The 16,812-nt window shown below is 55.0% G+C and overlaps 7 protein-coding genes across 7 annotated transcripts; 4 read left to right on the forward strand and 3 right to left on the reverse strand.

The window, feature by feature from the left end:
• Positions 1 to 980: 980 nt before the first annotated feature.
• BDV59DRAFT_202854 (uncharacterized protein) lies at positions 981 to 1,892 on the forward strand (the record flags this gene model as incomplete). Its single annotated transcript, XM_073694148.1, has 4 exons — positions 981 to 1,128; positions 1,209 to 1,299; positions 1,365 to 1,642; positions 1,696 to 1,892. The coding sequence occupies 4 exons, from the start codon at positions 981 to 983 to the stop codon at positions 1,890 to 1,892; spliced, it is 714 nt and encodes a 237-aa protein (XP_073547114.1).
• Positions 1,893 to 2,301: 409 nt separating this feature from the next.
• On the forward strand, positions 2,302 to 4,321 carry BDV59DRAFT_180530 (carbohydrate phosphatase). The gene is made up of 2 exons (XM_073690077.1): positions 2,302 to 3,928; positions 3,987 to 4,321. Exon 1 carries the CDS (start codon positions 2,335 to 2,337, stop codon positions 3,589 to 3,591), a length of 1,257 nt encoding a protein of 418 aa, XP_073547115.1. The 5' UTR covers positions 2,302 to 2,334; the 3' UTR covers positions 3,592 to 3,928; positions 3,987 to 4,321.
• BDV59DRAFT_56012 (DUF1774 domain-containing protein) lies at positions 4,288 to 5,592 on the forward strand. Its single transcript, XM_073696634.1, has 3 exons — positions 4,288 to 4,346; positions 4,392 to 5,045; positions 5,093 to 5,592. The coding sequence occupies exons 1-3, from the start codon at positions 4,337 to 4,339 to the stop codon at positions 5,296 to 5,298; spliced, it is 870 nt and encodes a 289-aa protein (XP_073547116.1). The 5' UTR covers positions 4,288 to 4,336; the 3' UTR covers positions 5,299 to 5,592.
• chsB (chitin synthase class II) lies at positions 5,497 to 9,550 on the forward strand. The gene is made up of 4 exons (XM_073696635.1): positions 5,497 to 6,094; positions 6,218 to 8,333; positions 8,378 to 8,544; positions 8,591 to 9,550. Exons 1-4 carry the CDS (start codon positions 5,886 to 5,888, stop codon positions 9,498 to 9,500), a joined length of 3,402 nt encoding a protein of 1,133 aa, XP_073547117.1. The 5' UTR covers positions 5,497 to 5,885; the 3' UTR covers positions 9,501 to 9,550.
• Positions 9,551 to 9,599: 49 nt separating this feature from the next.
• Positions 9,600 to 11,479, reverse strand: BDV59DRAFT_202858 (fatty-acid amide hydrolase; the record flags this gene model as incomplete). Its single annotated transcript, XM_073694149.1, has 5 exons — positions 9,600 to 10,254; positions 10,357 to 10,875; positions 10,938 to 11,011; positions 11,061 to 11,159; positions 11,210 to 11,479. 5 exons carry the CDS (start codon positions 11,477 to 11,479, stop codon positions 9,600 to 9,602), a joined length of 1,617 nt encoding a protein of 538 aa, XP_073547118.1.
• Positions 11,480 to 13,065: 1,586 nt separating this feature from the next.
• Positions 13,066 to 14,409, reverse strand: BDV59DRAFT_193860 (putative di-, tri-valent inorganic cation transporter; the record flags this gene model as incomplete). Its single annotated transcript, XM_073692300.1, has 7 exons — positions 13,066 to 13,341; positions 13,393 to 13,472; positions 13,522 to 13,714; positions 13,749 to 13,897; positions 13,956 to 14,151; positions 14,199 to 14,248; positions 14,328 to 14,409. 7 exons carry the CDS (start codon positions 14,407 to 14,409, stop codon positions 13,066 to 13,068), a joined length of 1,026 nt encoding a protein of 341 aa, XP_073547119.1.
• Positions 14,410 to 14,773: 364 nt separating this feature from the next.
• BDV59DRAFT_202860 (S1/P1 nuclease) lies at positions 14,774 to 15,862 on the reverse strand (the record flags this gene model as incomplete). Its single annotated transcript, XM_073694150.1, has 2 exons — positions 14,774 to 15,659; positions 15,732 to 15,862. 2 exons carry the CDS (start codon positions 15,860 to 15,862, stop codon positions 14,774 to 14,776), a joined length of 1,017 nt encoding a protein of 338 aa, XP_073547120.1.
• Positions 15,863 to 16,812: the final 950 nt, after the last annotated feature.

The following is a 16,812-nucleotide window of genomic DNA, read 5'->3' on the forward strand; positions in this document are numbered from 1 at the left end:
GGACGTTATTGGCTTTCCTGTTCTATTTAGGGTCGCGCATCCGGCAATAGAATGGAGTACCGGGCACCGAGGAGTATAGGTAGGACGAGGTAACGGTCCATTTTATACTGCTTCAAGATACAGGCAGGCTGGATACCTCCAATCGTAGTAATCGGCTAGCAGCACACGCCCGCCTTTTGACCGCGTTCAAGCAATACTACTCATCTCTATAAAGTGGCATTGGCTGCTGGTAGAGTTACCAACGGTAAACCAAGGCTTGATCTAGATTTCGTTGTTGAATTTGAGAAATAACCGCTTGAAGCAGCGATCCCACGGTTAAATATTTCTAGTATGCTATGCGCAGGAACTGAGCTTTAGCGCTCGGGTTCGTGTTCGGGTGCGTGTTCGGGCTCGTGTTCGGATTGAGGTTCGGCTTTATATAGTGGATCACTACGATCTTACCTTGAAAAACCGGCACTGTTCAGGCACTGTAGGATCTCTCAGTCATCCAGTCATATCCTTGGTAAACTTCTAACGAGGAGAAATATCCCTAGAAGTCATGCAAAGACACCCAGAATGCTGAAGAACTGGATAAACAACTGCCAGGCTACTATTATATATAGCCGAAGATTGCAGATAGTGCTTGTCAAGGTTCGTACGGTTTCTGACTTGATGCTTCATGCGTTGAGTTTGGACCCGCAGCATCTATCGGTTAATAGTGGATTCGGACTAGAAGTCAGAAACGTGCTGTTAAATCGGCCCGGTCAAGTATCGGAACATTTCCAAAGCAGGAAAATATCAAAGGGCAAATTACGATCTGCATATTTCCTGCAATCTACGTTACAGATATATGCTGATTTTCAGTGCATTCTACTATACTCCGGAGTAGATGTTGAAATTGTTGAATAGAGGAGATAGCAACCGCTTTATATAAATTCGCTCTCATGCGCCCAGGTCTTCTAGCCCACTATCAATGTCCTTGATCAAAGTGTCCAGCCAAAATGAAATTCAACACTGTGTCGAAGGCATTTACTGTTGCTGTCACTTTGGGCTTAGCTGGGGCTGCAGATCCAAGGCTGGCTAATAGAACCAATACTGGAGTGGAATACGTAGAAGGCCCCTTTGTCCCGTTCCAGCCTGGCTTCTTGGGTATGTTTTGCAAAGAGAGGAAGGCTCTGGACTATCCTATGCATTTTGATGTCCTATTTGAATACTCTGACCGATTATAGGCGGTACCTGGGAGCTCTTTTATAACACCAACTGGGTGACACTCACTGGAACCGGATATGTTCGCCTGCGCTGGGAGTTTGAATACTGGAAGTAAGTTGCATTGATTGATATTCCCACTTAGTAGCTATAGTCTTATTTAACCAATTTCATGCTAGGCGTGCTGGACCTTCGGAAGACATCACCATGAACGCTACCAATGTTTGGAAGCTTGTGGCTGGCGGTGGCACTTGGCGAATGGCCGATTCGCCAGCTTCTTACTGCAATGACCCCAGCGGAGTTTGTGTCAACAACACTGGAGGAAGTGACTATGGGTACACCTGGTTTACAAATGGTGCCAATCACTGGCATGACGAGTACTTCTGGTTGGACGGCAATATCACGCTGCAGACAAACGAGGGTACTGGGCTTTACAATGTTGCAGCCCAGCCGTCGGGTAAGCCGCGACTTGCACAACAATCTCTACGAGCGGAATACTAATGTATGAAGACTACGAGGCTATTCTCGACGATGTTCTTAATCTTGGTGGTGAATTCTATGACCCCCCGGGTAGCCCGGTCACATCAACCCCAGCCGTGGCTACCTCGACTCCAGTGAGCTCAACCACATCAAACTCGGCGGCTGCTTATCATGGCCGTCGCACGGACTATCATCGACACCGTGTGGACCGAGGAACCCCTAACTGATCCTTGGGCCATTTTCCGACTTGGGCGCTATAAGACCACGGCTTAGCCCCAAGGAGATCCTTCCCTTCCCTTCTATGGTAACCTTCTATAATACACTCTCGTTAAGAGCTTTTTCTTGTTTGGCAAATCTTGTCCTTGATTCGGAACATGTCGGTTATTGGTACCGGACAACATTGGGGACCCCGGGCCAGTTCGTTTCGAATGCGTTGCTCCGCACAGGTTTCTTGTCTTAACAATAATGCTACAATCATAAAAGATTTGTCGGTCATTAGACAGTCTCGCAACTCGGAGATTCGCGGGGAAGCAGCGCGTCAGGTACGAGCTTTGATGCTGTAGGACAGACCAAGGAAATTATGGACGTTGGAGACGGATTCTGGGACTCTTGAGAGCGAATGAGTTGGGTTGTGCAGCTTCGGGTTCAAAAGTACAGTATACTCTATGTATGTATCTCCATCGATCCAGAACCAGACCCACCTGGTTATGTTATTGTCAGAACTTGGAATCCCGGGCCAGCCACGCTAACCCGAACAGGCATCCCGCATTCAAACTTCTCGACCCGCAAATTCAACATCCCTCGACCGACCCTCATCCCCCTCAATTGCTCCAAATCAACTGCTGGACAGTTGATTTTCACACCATGGATACCCCATACGCCCAAGAACTCCAGCTGGCCTGTCTCACCGTCCAGCGCGCTTCCCTCCTCACTAAGAAGGTCCTGGACGCCGTGGACAAAGGCGCCCTCGATAAGAGCGACTCCAGCCCCGTCACCATCGCCGACTTCGCTGCCCAGGCGCTCATCATCGCTGCCATCCACCATGTCTTTCCCGACGACGACATCGTCGGCGAAGAAGATTCCAAGGCCCTGCGCAAAGACCCTGGACTCCTCGACCGCACGTGGGACCTCGTCGCATCCATGCGCTCCCCCTCCAGCGCCCTCCACACCCCGACCACTAAAGAAGAGATGCTCGACCTGATCGACCTCGGCGCGAAGGGCTCCTGCTCGCCCCACAACCGCGCCTGGGTCCTCGACCCCGTCGACGGCACCGCGACCTTCATCCGCGGCCAACAATACGCCGTGTGTCTGGCCCTCGTCGAGCAGGGACGCCAACGGCTCGGCGTCCTGGGCTGTCCGAATCTCAGCCTGGACATCCTCGCCTCAACGACGGGACACATCCACGAAGACGCCGTCGACCGCAACGGCTACGGCACGCAGGTCTTCGCCGTGGCGGGCCACGGCGCCTACACACGCATCATGACGGCCTCACCGGCGGAGCTGGGCCCGGCGCAGCGCATTCCGACGAAACAGCCCTTCACGGACCCCCGCGACATCGTCTTTGTGGACTGCACCGCCACCACGTCTTCGGATATTGAGCTGCATGAGCGCCTGGCGGCGCGGCTGGGTGCGCCGTGGCCGCCGGCGACGGATGTGTGGTCTGCGCAGCTGCGTTATGTGGCGATTGCGGTGGGCGGGTGTAATGTGCTGTTGAAGATCCCGCGGAAGCGCGACTACCGGTCGAATATCTGGGATCATGCGGGGGGGATGCTCATTGCGCAGGAGGCTGGATGTCGCGTGAGTGATTTGGCGGGGAATGAGGTGGATTGTGGGGCGGGGAGGAGGTTAGGGGGGTGTTATGGGATGGTTGTGGCGCCGGAGGGGATTCATGCACGCTTGGTGGAGGGGGCGAAGGAGTTTGTGTAGTATTGGGTTCTTATGGTGATAGATGCAGTAGAGGGTTGGTTAGATTGGATCTAGGGTGGGGTTTTGTTTGCTACTCGCTGATAGAAGGCATGATCGCTATGATACGCGCTTATGAGAGGCCTGGTTTATCAGGCATAAAGATGGTGCTAAACTATATCGGGGAAGAGACCCGCTTGAGGGGATTATTTATAGCGACAGCTTATTGACGATTAAGTTGTACCACTGGGATTGGGGATGTCGTGATGGTCGGTGTGGTGATGGTGGATATTTGAGTATTCCCTTGCTTGCTGTAAGTACAGGAGGGATAAATGGCTGTCGTGTAGTAGTATGTAGGCATCTACCTAGGTTGTAAGATGTAACTATTGTATTTTGTATACTCTCCATAACTCACATACCTTATTCATTCTCTTTGAAATTATCATTGAAATCGATAGACCCTACTGGACTATGGATGTGTATAGGGCAGGGTCGATCACATGACCCTGCTGAATGTCATCAACAAGAACAGCCAAATGATGTCATGACCAACATCATCCTCAACAGAAAACCGTCGCTCAATCTTGCCCGCAACAGGGAGAAAGTCAAAATGCATGACGGAATAGGCGGACGGCCAGTCAGAGCAGCCAGCGAGAGTCATCCGATCAGACGATGCGGGGAATGACCGTCCATCTTATATACTATCACCACCCTCCCTCTCACACTCTTTCTGGTCTGTACGACTGACTCTCTCCACCACCCTGCCAACATGTCGTCTTGTAGGTCATCCTCCTCGTCATTCCATCTTCCCTTCTGACCAGCAGATAACCCGTTCTCCCGGCGTGAGTCCCACGGCCGCCTCTCCCTGAGTTCCTACCGCGTGCTGGTCCCGCTGTCGTGGGCGCTGGTCGTCATCGTCGGCATCTACTATACCGCCCACGCTCCCGATGATGTCAAACATGGTCACGCCATTTTTAAGCAGGCCCATCGCCATACCACGCCGTTCTCTCAGAGCACCATCGTCACGGAGATCTTTTGGATTGTTCTCTTGCTCTCCCAGCTCAGTTATGTCTACCATCTCTTCCACAAGGACGCGGCTGTGGTTACCGCCACCGCCAACATCGGCGCCCACTTTGTCTTGAACAACCTGCTCATCTTCGCCTGGATCCTCCTCTGGACCCGGAATCATTTCTGGGGCTCGGAGATTATCCTCATCGCCAACTTCTTCAACTTGCATACGGCCTACTGGCGCCATCGCACCCTCCCGTCCCTGGTCCACCTCTCCGCCATCGCCGGCCCGTTCGCCTGGACCTTGATGGCCTTGTTCTGGAACGGGGCGGTCGCCGTCGACAGTAACTCTTTCGCTGCCCGGATCGCCGCCAACGTTTTTATCTGGGTGATCTTTGTAGTGGGACTGGGCCATATGGTCGGCACCCAGGATGATATGTTGGGATATAGTTTGAGCTTGCTGACCCTGGGTATTTCTCTCCGACGGAAAATATATAGGAGACGCTAACGAGGACAGGCCTGGCGCTCAAGCAGTTCGCCATCAAGACCATCGCCCTGCAGTGGATCTTTGCGTTTGTGATCTTCGCTGTCTTCTTCGTGGAGTCGGTCTACATCTCTACGACCAAGTATGCTGGTCGCGACGTCTTCTTCCGCAAGCGGGTCGTGGTGTCAGAGGACCGGGAGCGGGAGCCGCTGCTGAACGAGCAGCAGGCGACGGTGTAGGCTACTGCCACTGCAAGTATCAGAGCATTCAAGGAACAGAACGGGACCACGAGGGGGTGTATTCTGCATGCACTCTACGGCGGATTGTCCTGTGGGGTTGAGAACGTGGCAAGGGACGGGATGATCGAGGATATGTGTCATTCATTTGGTTGATGAATTTAGTGATGGTTTATGGATACCACTCGATGGATTGCGCCTGGCTAAATACTGCCCACCTGATTTATTAATGATTGATTAATTAATGATGTTTGTCAGAGTCATGATGGAGTACTCCGGACATCCTCTGTACTGTTCTATGGGTAAACACGGGCGATCGTTGCCCCGGCGACCATCGGACTCTCCACCATGACGATCGACCATCACGAACTATTCTTGTTTACTCGACTCTTCTCCAGTCCACTCTCCATTATCGCATTGACTTTGATTAATCTGTCCAGATTATACCCTTCTTCTCTTCGATTCTCTGCCATCAACTGACATTCCACACACCCCTGCGCATATCTACGCACGCTGCAAACCACTCGGTCTCGGGAGCTCGCAGAGACATCTCGTCTTGTCTCAGCCGGTCTCACCGTCGCCTCATAGAGATGTATCCGCCTGGTACCAACTACGAGGAGGAACCGCCGGCCTACATCTCGTACGGCGACTCCTATCTCTCCGATCATGACTCTCCTCGTCATGCCGGCCCGACGATGCGTCTTCTGCCCACCAGCTCCGATGTCGAGCGGGAGAACGCGGCCGATGTGACCTCCATGTACCGGGAGGGCATTGAGAATCCGTTTGAAGATGATGCCTCGTAAGTCTCAAGCTGTCCTGCCCGTCCCTGTCATCTTGTCGCCGCATTCCAATGCGCTCATTGGAATGTGGACATCACCCCTTGTTGATCGAGTCCAATCAAGGGCTTCTGAGGGAAAACAAGATCAAAACAAGGGATATGCGTTGGATGTAAACATGCAACTTTGTTTTCTTCTTCTTCTCTCGCACCCTCCATGGTCAACCGGTCGACTCCGTCATTCGCGCATCGACAGAAACAACCGACGGACACCATGGACGAACTCCCACCACCGTTGAAAATCGTCTCCCCGAGAAGACCTCGCGCTAACGTGAGTCCGCCTCCGTACAGGAGCAACAACAGAGATTTCTCAGACCGGTACTACCAGCCGGGGACCGAGTCTCCATCTCGGCCTGTTTCGCGCCTGCAGAACATCCCCAGTATCCCGCCCCCAGCCGCAGGACCCGGGGACGCCCCGGCCTATACCTCCCGCCCCAGCTCGCCAACTCGGCCGTGGTCGCCATCGCGCACCGCCGACTGGACCAGACCCCCAGCGCCGCCGTCGGTCGCCAGCTCGCAGTACGAGCGTGCCGATCTCAACGGTAGTCCGCGTCCGGGGACCCCCAGCTCACGCTACGGAGGAAGTCCGCGCAGACCGTTACCGCCGGCGCCGCTCTTTGCAGGCAGCACTGGCCAAGACGCCAGCATCGACATCGGGGACGTGAACAATGATGACGATGTCTTCGGGGGCGGCGGACGCACCATCCGCAGCAATCACGGTCAGCGCGCCAGCGTGCGGTCCTTCATGAGCGACTCGACCATCATTACCGACGAGAAGGACGCCATGACGAAGATCGACCTGGACGAAGACGACGACGAGAGCAGCAGCATGGTCGACCCGAACCTGCACTACGGCCCTGCGCCGGAGAAGCAGAGTCGGCGCGGCGTCCGCGAGGCGCACATGTCCAAGAAGGAAGTCCAGCTCATCAACGGCGAGCTGATCCTCGAGTGTAAGATCCCCACCATCTTGCACAGTTTCCTGCCGCGCCGCGACGACCGCGAGTTCACCCACATGCGCTACACCGCCGTGACCTGCGACCCGGACGACTTCACCCAGCGCGGGTACAAGCTGCGCCAGCAGATCGGAAGCACCATGCGCGAGACGGAGCTCTTCATCTGTGTGACGATGTACAACGAAGACGAGATCTGCTTCACGCGTACCATGCATGGCATCATGCGCAACATTAGCCATTTCTGCGCACGCTCCAAGTCCCGCACCTGGGGTAAGGACGGGTGGAAGAAGATCGTCGTGTGTATCATCGCCGATGGTCGGAAGAAGGTGCATCCGCGGACGCTGAACGCGCTGGCCGCCCTGGGCGTCTATCAGGAGGGTATCGCCAAGAACATTGTCAACCAGAAGCAGGTCAACGCCCATGTGTATGAGTATACGACGCAGGTGTCGCTGGATTCGGATCTGAAGTTCAAGGGTGCCGAGAAAGGCATCGTGCCGTGTCAGGTTATCTTCTGCTTGAAGGAACATAACCAGAAGAAGCTCAACTCGCACCGTTGGTTCTTCAATGCGTTTGGCCGTGCCCTGCAGCCTAACATCTGCATTCTGCTCGATGTGGGTACGAAACCTGACCCCACTGCGTTGTATCACCTGTGGAAGGCATTCGACCAGGACTCGAATGTGGCTGGTGCCGCCGGTGAGATCAAGGCCGGTAAGGGCAAGGGGATGTTGGGTCTGCTGAACCCGCTTGTGGCTAGTCAGAACTTCGAGTACAAGATGTCCAATATTCTGGACAAGCCGTTGGAGTCGGTGTTTGGATACATTACGGTGTTGCCGGGTGCGCTGAGTGCGTACCGGTTCTTTGCGCTGCAGAACGACGCCGATGGGAACGGTCCGCTCAACCAGTACTTCAAGGGAGAAACCCTGCACGGCAAGGATGCGGATGTCTTCACGGCCAATATGTATCTCGCTGAGGACCGTATTCTGTGTTGGGAGCTTGTTGCCAAGCGTGATGAGAGATGGGTGCTGCGGTTCGTGAAGAGCGCTGTTGGCGAGACAGACGTGCCGGATTCTGTGCCTGAGTTCATCTCGCAGCGTCGTCGTTGGCTGAACGGTGCGTTCTTCGCCGCCGTGTACTCGCTTGTCAATGGAAAGCAGCTCTGGAAGACGGATCACTCTATTGGTCGCAAGATACTGTTGCAGATCGAGTCGGTGTATCAGTTTTTGCAATTGTTATTTACGTATTTTGGATTGGTAAGTGCACCGGGTGTGGCTTGCGGATTTGACTGACTCTATAGGCAAACTTCTACCTGGCGTTCTATTTCATTGCGGGTTCCTTGACGGATCCGAAGATTGATCCATTCGCGGGTAACGCGGGCAAATACATCTTCATCGTCCTGCGCTATGCCTGTATCTTGGTTATGTGTCTCCAGTTCATTCTGTCGATGGGTAATCGGCCGCAAGGGTAAGTCGCCTCCCTTGCCTGCGGGACGTCTCGCTAACTGCGGTAGTGCCAAAAAACTGTACCTCTCCGGCATCATCGTCTACAGTGTCATCATGACCTACACGGCTTTCTGCACGATCTACCTCGTGGTTCTGGAGCTGATGTCGAAGGCGGGCAAAGATGTCGGTGACGTCGCAGTGAGCGACGGACTGTTTGTCAACATCGTGGTCTCGCTGCTCTCGACGGTGGGCCTGTACTTCTTCAGCAGTTTCCTCTACCTGGACCCGTGGCACATGTTCACATCATCAGCACAGTACTTCGCCCTCATGCCTAGTTACATCTGCACCTTGCAGATCTACGCGTTCTGCAACACACACGACGTGACGTGGGGAACGAAGGGTGATAACGTGATCAACACGGATCTTGGTGCCGCGCGTATCATCAACGGGTCCATCGTCGAAGTCGAGATGCCTTCGGAACAGCTGGATATCGATAGTGGATACGACTCTGCCTTGCGCAACCTGCGTGACCGCCTCGAAGTGCCGGAACCCCCCGTCTCGGAGAGTCAGCTGCAGGAGGACTACTACCGCGCCGTGCGTACTTACATGGTCTCCATCTGGATGGTGGCCAACGTGGTCCTGGCAATGGCCGTGTCGGAGGTGTACGGTGTGGATTCCGGCGGCACCAACATCTACCTGGCGGTTATCCTGTGGTCGGTGGCTGTTCTCGCACTGATCCGTGTGATCGGGTCCACGACCTATGCGATCCTCCTCGTCCTGCAGAAGATCGTCGAGGGCAAGACCAAGTTTGACGCCGGCAACATCGCGCAGGCAAACGCCGCGGCCAGCTCCGTCGGCAGCAGCTCGTACGGCGGCGGCGGCGGCGGCAGCGGCGGCAACATGCGTGATAAGTTCACGGAGGCGAAGTGGGCGATGCAGCGCCAGATGGGCAAGGCGATGTTCTGGCGACGCACTTAATTTCTATGTACATTACGATCTGTTTACGTTCATGTTCATGTTTATGCTATGCTCCATGATTGCCATGTTAGATATACTCAATGCGAGCCCCCTATTGCATTACAACTTGGCGCGTCCATGCAGAACGGCCTCAATAACCTCCGCCGCCGCAAGGGTCTCCTCGTCGGCGAAATGCTTCCCAGCCAGCTGTAGCCCGATCGGCGCGCCCTCATACCGCTCCGGCCGATACTTGGCCCATTCCCTGGCGTCGACCTCGTTGCGCGGCACATACGACGCATCCAGCACATCCACCGCAGCATCCACCACCAACCCCGTCGGAAACGTCACCGCCGGCTGGTCCAGGATGTTCCAGATAGCCGTATAGTTCCAGTAATGGCTCTCGCCCAGCACCGCCGCCACCCCCACGTACGCCGGACACAGGATGAAGTCCACCCCGGCGCGCTTCATCGCCGCCTGGTACTCGTCGCGGTACATATCCCGCTGCGCATTCAACGCCCACCCCTCCGCCGGCGTCAGCGCCGTCGCCCGCGCATACCCAAACGCCCACTCCGTCAGCGGCAGCGCCGGCTCGCCCGTCTCCGCCAGCAGCGCCCGCTGCGATGCCGCGGCGTCGGGGAAGTACAGCGCCGACACGATGTCCCAGCCGTGCGCGTGCTTGTACGGTGTCCAGTCGACGACGTTGATGCCCGCAGCGCGCAGCCGCGACTGTGCGTGCTGCAGGGCTCGCGTCACCGGGGGGTGCGGCTTGACCACGCTGTGTTCGTCAACTTGACTGCGCCAATACAAACCACACTCCCAAACTCCTTGGGGGTACATGGCGGAAGGAAGGGGGTAGAGCGATGGGGGGTTGACTCACCCATCATCCCACATGATACCCACGGTAAACGTCCCCGGCACAACGCGCTTCCACGGCACTGGCACTAGCGATGTCTCGACCTCCCACGGCGCCTGGTCGAGCACCGCCCGCTGGAACAGCTCCAGGTCGGCGATGCTGCCGCTTGCCAGCGGCCCCACCACGCCGAGGATGCTCTCATGGCCCGGCTCGGGCACCTTCAGCCCCGTGCAGGGATTGCGCTTGGCCGTGGGCCGGAAGCCGTAGGCGCCGCAGAAGGCGGCGGGCGCGCGGATGCTGCCGCCGATGTCGGTGCCGATGCCGAGCGGTGCGGCGCGCAGGGCCATCGAGGCGCCTTCGCCGCCAGAGGAGCCGCCGGGCGTGAGCGTGCGGTTGTGCGGGTTGAGCGTCGTGCCGGTCAGGTTGTTGCTGCAGCAGAGGTGCATGAGGGATTGCGGCTGGTTGGTGCGGACGTGGAAGATGGCCCCGGCGCGCGCGAGGTATTGCAGGAGGAGGGCATCCTCTTTGGCGACGTCGTTCGCCCTGCGTGTGCTGTTAGTTGGTGTTTGTTACGTGGGGACCCATCTGGGGTTGGGATGGGGTACCAGGTGACGTAGCCGGCGTTGCAGGTTAGTCCGCCGATCTCGATGTGCTCTTTTACGCTGATGGGGACGCCGTGCTGAGACTGGTTACTAGTGGGCTGGAGGGAGGATGGTGGATGCACGCACAAGCGGTCCGACGAGCTTCCCCGTCTTCTTGTAGTAGGCGTCGAGCTCTTGGGCGCGCGCGATGGCCTTGTCGGCCATGAACTCTGTCGCGAAGTTGGTCTAGATATGCATTAGCGGGTGGCGTTTACGTGGGCAGTGGGGAGCGTTACCAGTTGGTGTCCTACGACGGCGCGCTTCAAGAAGGCGACGACGACCTCTTCGGCGCTGAGGAGGCCGGCGGCCATGCCGGCTACCAGCGCCGTGGCGGTCATCTCCGTGATGGTGAGCTCGCGGGTGGAGAGCAGACCGCTGCGACGGGCGACGTCGACGACATTCTTGGTGTCTGCCGGGGGGAGTTTATCCTCCGGGAGGAGCCATTGCTTGGGGATGGAGGCGTCGAGGGTGGTTTGGGCGATTCGGGCTTTTGCTTGCCAGGACATTTTGCCGGGATGGAGTAGAGAAGTAGTCTCTTCGGAAGTATCTCAGGGAAGAAGAAAACCAGGGAAGATAGATAGCAGTTATATTCCGAGCCATCTACTCCAAGTCTCCGTATACTTACTCCACTTCCCCGCTTCCTCCGTTGATAGGAGATACCGAGCGGGCGATTTTCCGCTCCGATGATCTGCTTTCGGGGGGATAGCCTTGCATGAAAAATGTCTTGTTGTTTAGCACAGCATGGAGAACTTATTGTGGAGAACTATGGGAAAGATCTGCTACAAGCAAGTCAGGGATACGCAAGGACCTATCTACTCTTCCCGGGGAGATAAACCTGGCTGAAGGAAGGGTATCGGCGTCATTTGTCCCTTGAAAATCGCAAGTTGAGAATCTCGATGGTCTACATTCATCTAGTTTTTGGTGCCGTCGCATATGGTATTAAGCCCTTAAGTCTGGGCTTTTAAAACATGGTCTGCATAAGAAGTCGTCGAACTTGTAAAAAGTATAGACCAGTCGTCAGATACATTCCATATAAGGTATGGACAGGGATATTTAGAGTCAACAAAGCAGCCAATAGGACTGGAAAACAATGAATCAATCCATGTCAATCTTGCCTACAGATGCGAGCCTCGCCGATGTAGGCAGGTATGCAGGCCGAAAACATATAGGAGGAACAGAGTCATATGGCAAAGCTATAAAAATCAGCTCTTCCAATCCCAAAAGATTACGACTTTGTACAAGTTGACATCCTAGGCAAACAATCATCTCTAACTAGCCTGATGTACGAAACGTGGGTACGTAATAACGGTTCATCCTATTACCTATTACTGTTTGTTCTCTTCGCTAATATTCTTGGTTCGCTGGCTCTTTTACGCACGAGACAATATGAAATTAACTCTCCTTTATACCATTACTCCTCTCATACTCGCTCTTTCGATCCCAACTCTGGCCAAGTTAAACAAGGGTGATGCATGCTCCGATAATTTCACATGTCAAGATGACTGCGAAGGCGGACGGTTTACTGTTGCTGTTAAGGGGGGCACCCCAACAATGGTCTGCGCCATGAATCGCAAAAAGAAAGAGATAGTGACCCTACAAGCGATATGCCTCGGGGGCAAGGAAGATGCCAGAAAGCAAGTGTGTCAGATGACAAAGGGCAAGTTTTGTAAAGCGACGGACGAATTCGACACCGCCTCAGCTTGCTACCTTACATTTGATGCTGCGCATGACTCGAGAAAAGAACAGCGCATATATAAGGAATGGAATATCCTGTGTAGCCCTTTTGGCGAGTCGGCACGGGTTGCCCAGTATCAGAACGCGTTGAGCTGTACAGAATAGGGAATTTGAAGAGCACATGCAGGATATTGAAGGACACAGAGATATATTTGGGCCTTAGGTTTGAAAACAAGGCACATTTGTTATTTTTTAATATTAGTTAATGACAATATTAATAACGCTTCATTGCTGGCATGTACAACCAATACCACACTGATGTCTATATCAGCACAGTGCGTGGATAGTGGAAATCAGGATGGTATAGCGGAATATTCCGCATCATGAAGTTCGGATCTGTCCGAGCAGCTCCGAGCTATCAAATCGACGTATTCCCACAACAGGTGAACTCCTCACACACCTCGCTACACATCACCCGACACTTTTCATTCTCTGCCATCACCCCGTCGAGGATCTCCGGTTGTAGCGTGGCAGAATGGATTCCATACGTATGGAAGCATTCGTTCACTGCGCGGGTCAGCCCCGCCCAGTCGGGCGCTGGGCCGGCCGCCATCACGATGTGCACGCTCGCGAGCGTCTTCTGCTGGTTTAGCCTCCATATATGGAGTTCGTGAACAGCAAGGATTCCCGGGATCTACATGTTTAGTATCTGTTTGTCCGAATGCAGAGACCATGGGAGCAGTACCTTCTCTAAATCCATTTGTACCAGCGTCGGATCAACATCGTTCGGCGCGCTCTGCAGCAAGATCATGCCAGAATTCCGAACTACCAGCAATGTCAGCGCTATCCATCCTGCTGTGGAAGGCAATCTCACCCAACGGGATGGATGACAACATAATCATCACCGATATCCCCATGCTGGTCCCTGGGTCCGCGTAGAACCGTCCCTCGTACCGCGCCAGCCAGATCACCAGCGCCGCAGCCATCACGCCAAGGTTATTCGCCGCGTCGCCAATAACATGCAGCAGCACTCCCATCATTCCAAGATCGTGTTCATGGCCATGCGGCTGTCCTGTTGTCAGCTTGTTTCATCTGTCGAACATTGCTCCTTACATGAAGCTCGTCCGCCTTGCCGCCGTGTGCATGGCCATGGTCGTGCCCATGGTGCTCATGCAGAAACGCCACACTGAGCAAATTCAGCGCCAGCCCGACCGCTCCCATGATGAACATCAGCATGGGATTTTCCACCGCTGGTCTTGTCAGAATACCTCAGTGCGCCAAATCCAGACAGAAGCGAAAACAACTTACGCTGCAGCGCCACAAACCGCTCAATCGACTGCAGGAACACGCTAATTCCCAGCGCCAGTAATAACACCCCATTAAAGAACGCCCCAAGCAGTGGCGCCCGCTGCCATCCGAACGAGAGCCGGCTCGGCGGGTGCTCGCTCGTCTCCGACACGCGCAGCGCCACCAGTGCGACCACAAACCCGACCAGATCGTTCAACTATCCGTCCGTTAGCCCACGTCGCGCGCCGCATGGCCCACACGTACATAGTGGAAGGCATCGGCAACTAGCGCGAGCGAATGCGTATAGAATCCGACTATTACCTCGGCAGGGGTTAACGGTCATGTCTCGGACGTGAATGTTGGGAACGGGCCAGGGACGAGCGGATGTCGTACCTGATATCTCGGCCAGGAAGAAGAGGCTTGAGATTGCGATGACTGCGGACAGTCGGGCGGTCCGCGAGATCTTCAGCACCATCGTCCTACGCGTGAGAGGATGGCGATTTGGGAAATTCTGTGTTGCAGAACGGAGGGAAACGCGCCGCTCCTGGGCTTACTCGTGGTCTGGGCTCGTGTGACCGGACTGGAATGTGAACCTACCGGTGTGGTTATGATCTACGTCTGGTATGGTGTATATGCCAGTTGGGATCATTGCGCGTTGAGGGGTTCATGGCTGCATTACGTCTTGGGCTTCTGCGTGCGTCTCCATCTACTCTTAACGTCCTAAATTACCAGGCGAGTTTGAACAGGGCTCCTCTATCGTCCATCTGCTTTGCTAATTGTAATGCATATTAACGTACTACTGACCTAACAACTATCCTTCGTCCATCGCCTACCCACATTCAATGTGCATGCCTGTCCGAGGCGCAGCATGATCCCCCCATAGCCATCCGAGCCAACTTGGCCCGGCTCAGCGGACGACTCTCGGGGAGGAAATCGCGGCCAAGCAGATCCAAACGAGGAGCATCGCGCTCATCTTCAAGACCGCGCTTGGCAATCGCAGAGTTATAAAGCAAGTTGAGCCAGTTAGCGAGCCGGTACCCACCCTTGGCGATCTGCAACTCGATAGTCCCAATGACCGAATTGTAATATGTCGGATACAAGTCGCCGGTCTGCAAGGCCGCCGCCCCATCCGGCATGACCACGCTGCAGACGAAGGCATTTGCGTCCGACGCCCACCGCGTGGCCGTGGCGACAGGCTCATTGACACTGTCGCCTTCGATCCAGCTGGCCGCCTGCGACTTGTAGCTGCCCGAGGTGATCTCACCGATCAAGGTGGTCGCCCAGCCCTGCGCGTCGGCAAGCGAGTCGCCGCCGACCAACTGCTCGGGCATGTAGGTGTCCCAGTCGGAGTGGAGGTTGTCGCTGTAGCCATTGAAGGTGACGTCGATGTTGTTGCCGCCGACCTCGTACGCCTCGTCATGCAGCGGCTGGGTGATATCGCCGATGATGTGCACGAGGAACTTGAGCGCTTCGGCCACATGGTCGGTTGTCAGGCGGCCGTCCGCCGCTCGCTGCGTGTAGTTGGCCACCGCGGAGACCGAGCAGCCGGAACTGCCGCAGTCGCGGTCGTAGTCTACGTTGCAGCTCGAGGGCGGGTCGTCCTCGGCGTCGATGAAGTGGAATGGGGCGGACCAGGCGCCGGCGTCTGTTGCGCGGTACTGGTCGGCCCACGAGGCGATATTGGCTAGGTATGAAGTGGAGGAATCGTTGAGAATGTCTTGTGCCCTGGAATTGGTTAGCAGCTCACGTGGAAGCGTGTATTCTATTTCCATTATCGGGACGATAGGAAGGGCGTACCATGCTGCTGTGCTGGAGGAAAGGTAATGCTGGGCAACGTAGGCAACGGTGGCATGGCCCAGTGAGCCCCATGCATGGGCTCCGTGTACGGCCCCGAGAGTGATCAGAGTAGCTTTGGCTAGAGAAGTCATTTTAGGTCAATGTTCCCAATATGGGGTGAGCAGGTTTGGAGATGGAGATTCTCAAGCGCCGCAGGTAGATCTTGCCCCGTTTATATACTCTCATCTTAATCTAAGTGAGCATGGTTTCAGGGGAACAAATGCAACCATACGCGCAAATCGGCCGGCTTGCGGGGTCCGATTGCAAGGATCATGCATAAGGACCGGGTTTAGTGTCTTGCAGCACATGTTTTATCTTTTTTATCTGATAGGAGTACGCCGAAGATGATAATAACAGTAGGGCTCTCTACTGTGGCCAACAGAATCCGGGCATCATACAAGAGTGAGTATAGTGCGGCATAAAATGGGATACTCAATTGCTAGTGGCTTACAGAGCGTAGCATTGCAACTTAGCTTGGCCATTCAGCGGACACGACTAGGCATTGTGGCGATCGTCAAACCGCCGTCGACGGAGATATTACAGCTACAGTATCCGGTTATCCCGATTCAGAATATAACACACAGCGCAACTCATTTAAGGGCTTAACAGCGAGAGTACTCAAAGGAACGTGTCTGCTTGTCCCAATCTTCGGCCTGATGACACGAATCCCTCGATAGATCTGCAATCTCAAACAAAGCGCCCCGCTAGGCATTGGGAGCCCGCCGAAATCCGTGTAGCCCCGGATTCACTTTGGATCGGAGCAAGTTACGGTCCACTTTCCCAGCCCAGAAACCCCCATTAATATTTGCCAGTCTCCCAAGCAAGAGTAACGCACAGCAGATATAGGGAGGGCGTCTATGAACCCCACGCCGTCTTGCATGTGTAGCTGGAAGGGTAGATTCGCTTTTATCCAATGCACAAAACTATCTGGGGTCAATGAGAACCATGGTCCGGCACAATGTAGCCACGTGCGACTGGCTCGTCTCCGTTGGAGCTACTTCCTACTAAGAGCCCACAACTGTCCGAGGTAGAGACTCACGGC

Source organism: Aspergillus ambiguus (genome assembly GCF_047715705.1).
Source record: "Aspergillus ambiguus strain CBS 117.58 unplaced genomic scaffold BDV59scaffold_20, whole genome shotgun sequence".
Lineage (NCBI taxonomy): Eukaryota > Fungi > Ascomycota > Eurotiomycetes > Eurotiales > Aspergillaceae > Aspergillus > Aspergillus ambiguus.

Coding starts and splice junctions, on each gene's coding strand:
- BDV59DRAFT_180530 (XM_073690077.1), top strand. CDS start 2,335: ATGTATCTCCATCGATCCAGAACCAGACCCACCTGGTTATGTTATTGT.
- BDV59DRAFT_56012 (XM_073696634.1), top strand. Junction 5,046..5,092: donor TTTGAGCTTGCTGACCCTGG/GTATTTCTCTCC, acceptor TAACGAGGACAG/GCCTGGCGCTCAAGCAGTTC.
- chsB (XM_073696635.1), top strand. CDS start 5,886: ATGTATCCGCCTGGTACCAACTACGAGGAGGAACCGCCGGCCTACATC. Junction 8,334..8,377: donor TATTTACGTATTTTGGATTG/GTAAGTGCACCG, acceptor CTGACTCTATAG/GCAAACTTCTACCTGGCGTT. Junction 8,545..8,590: donor ATGGGTAATCGGCCGCAAGG/GTAAGTCGCCTC, acceptor TAACTGCGGTAG/TGCCAAAAAACTGTACCTCT.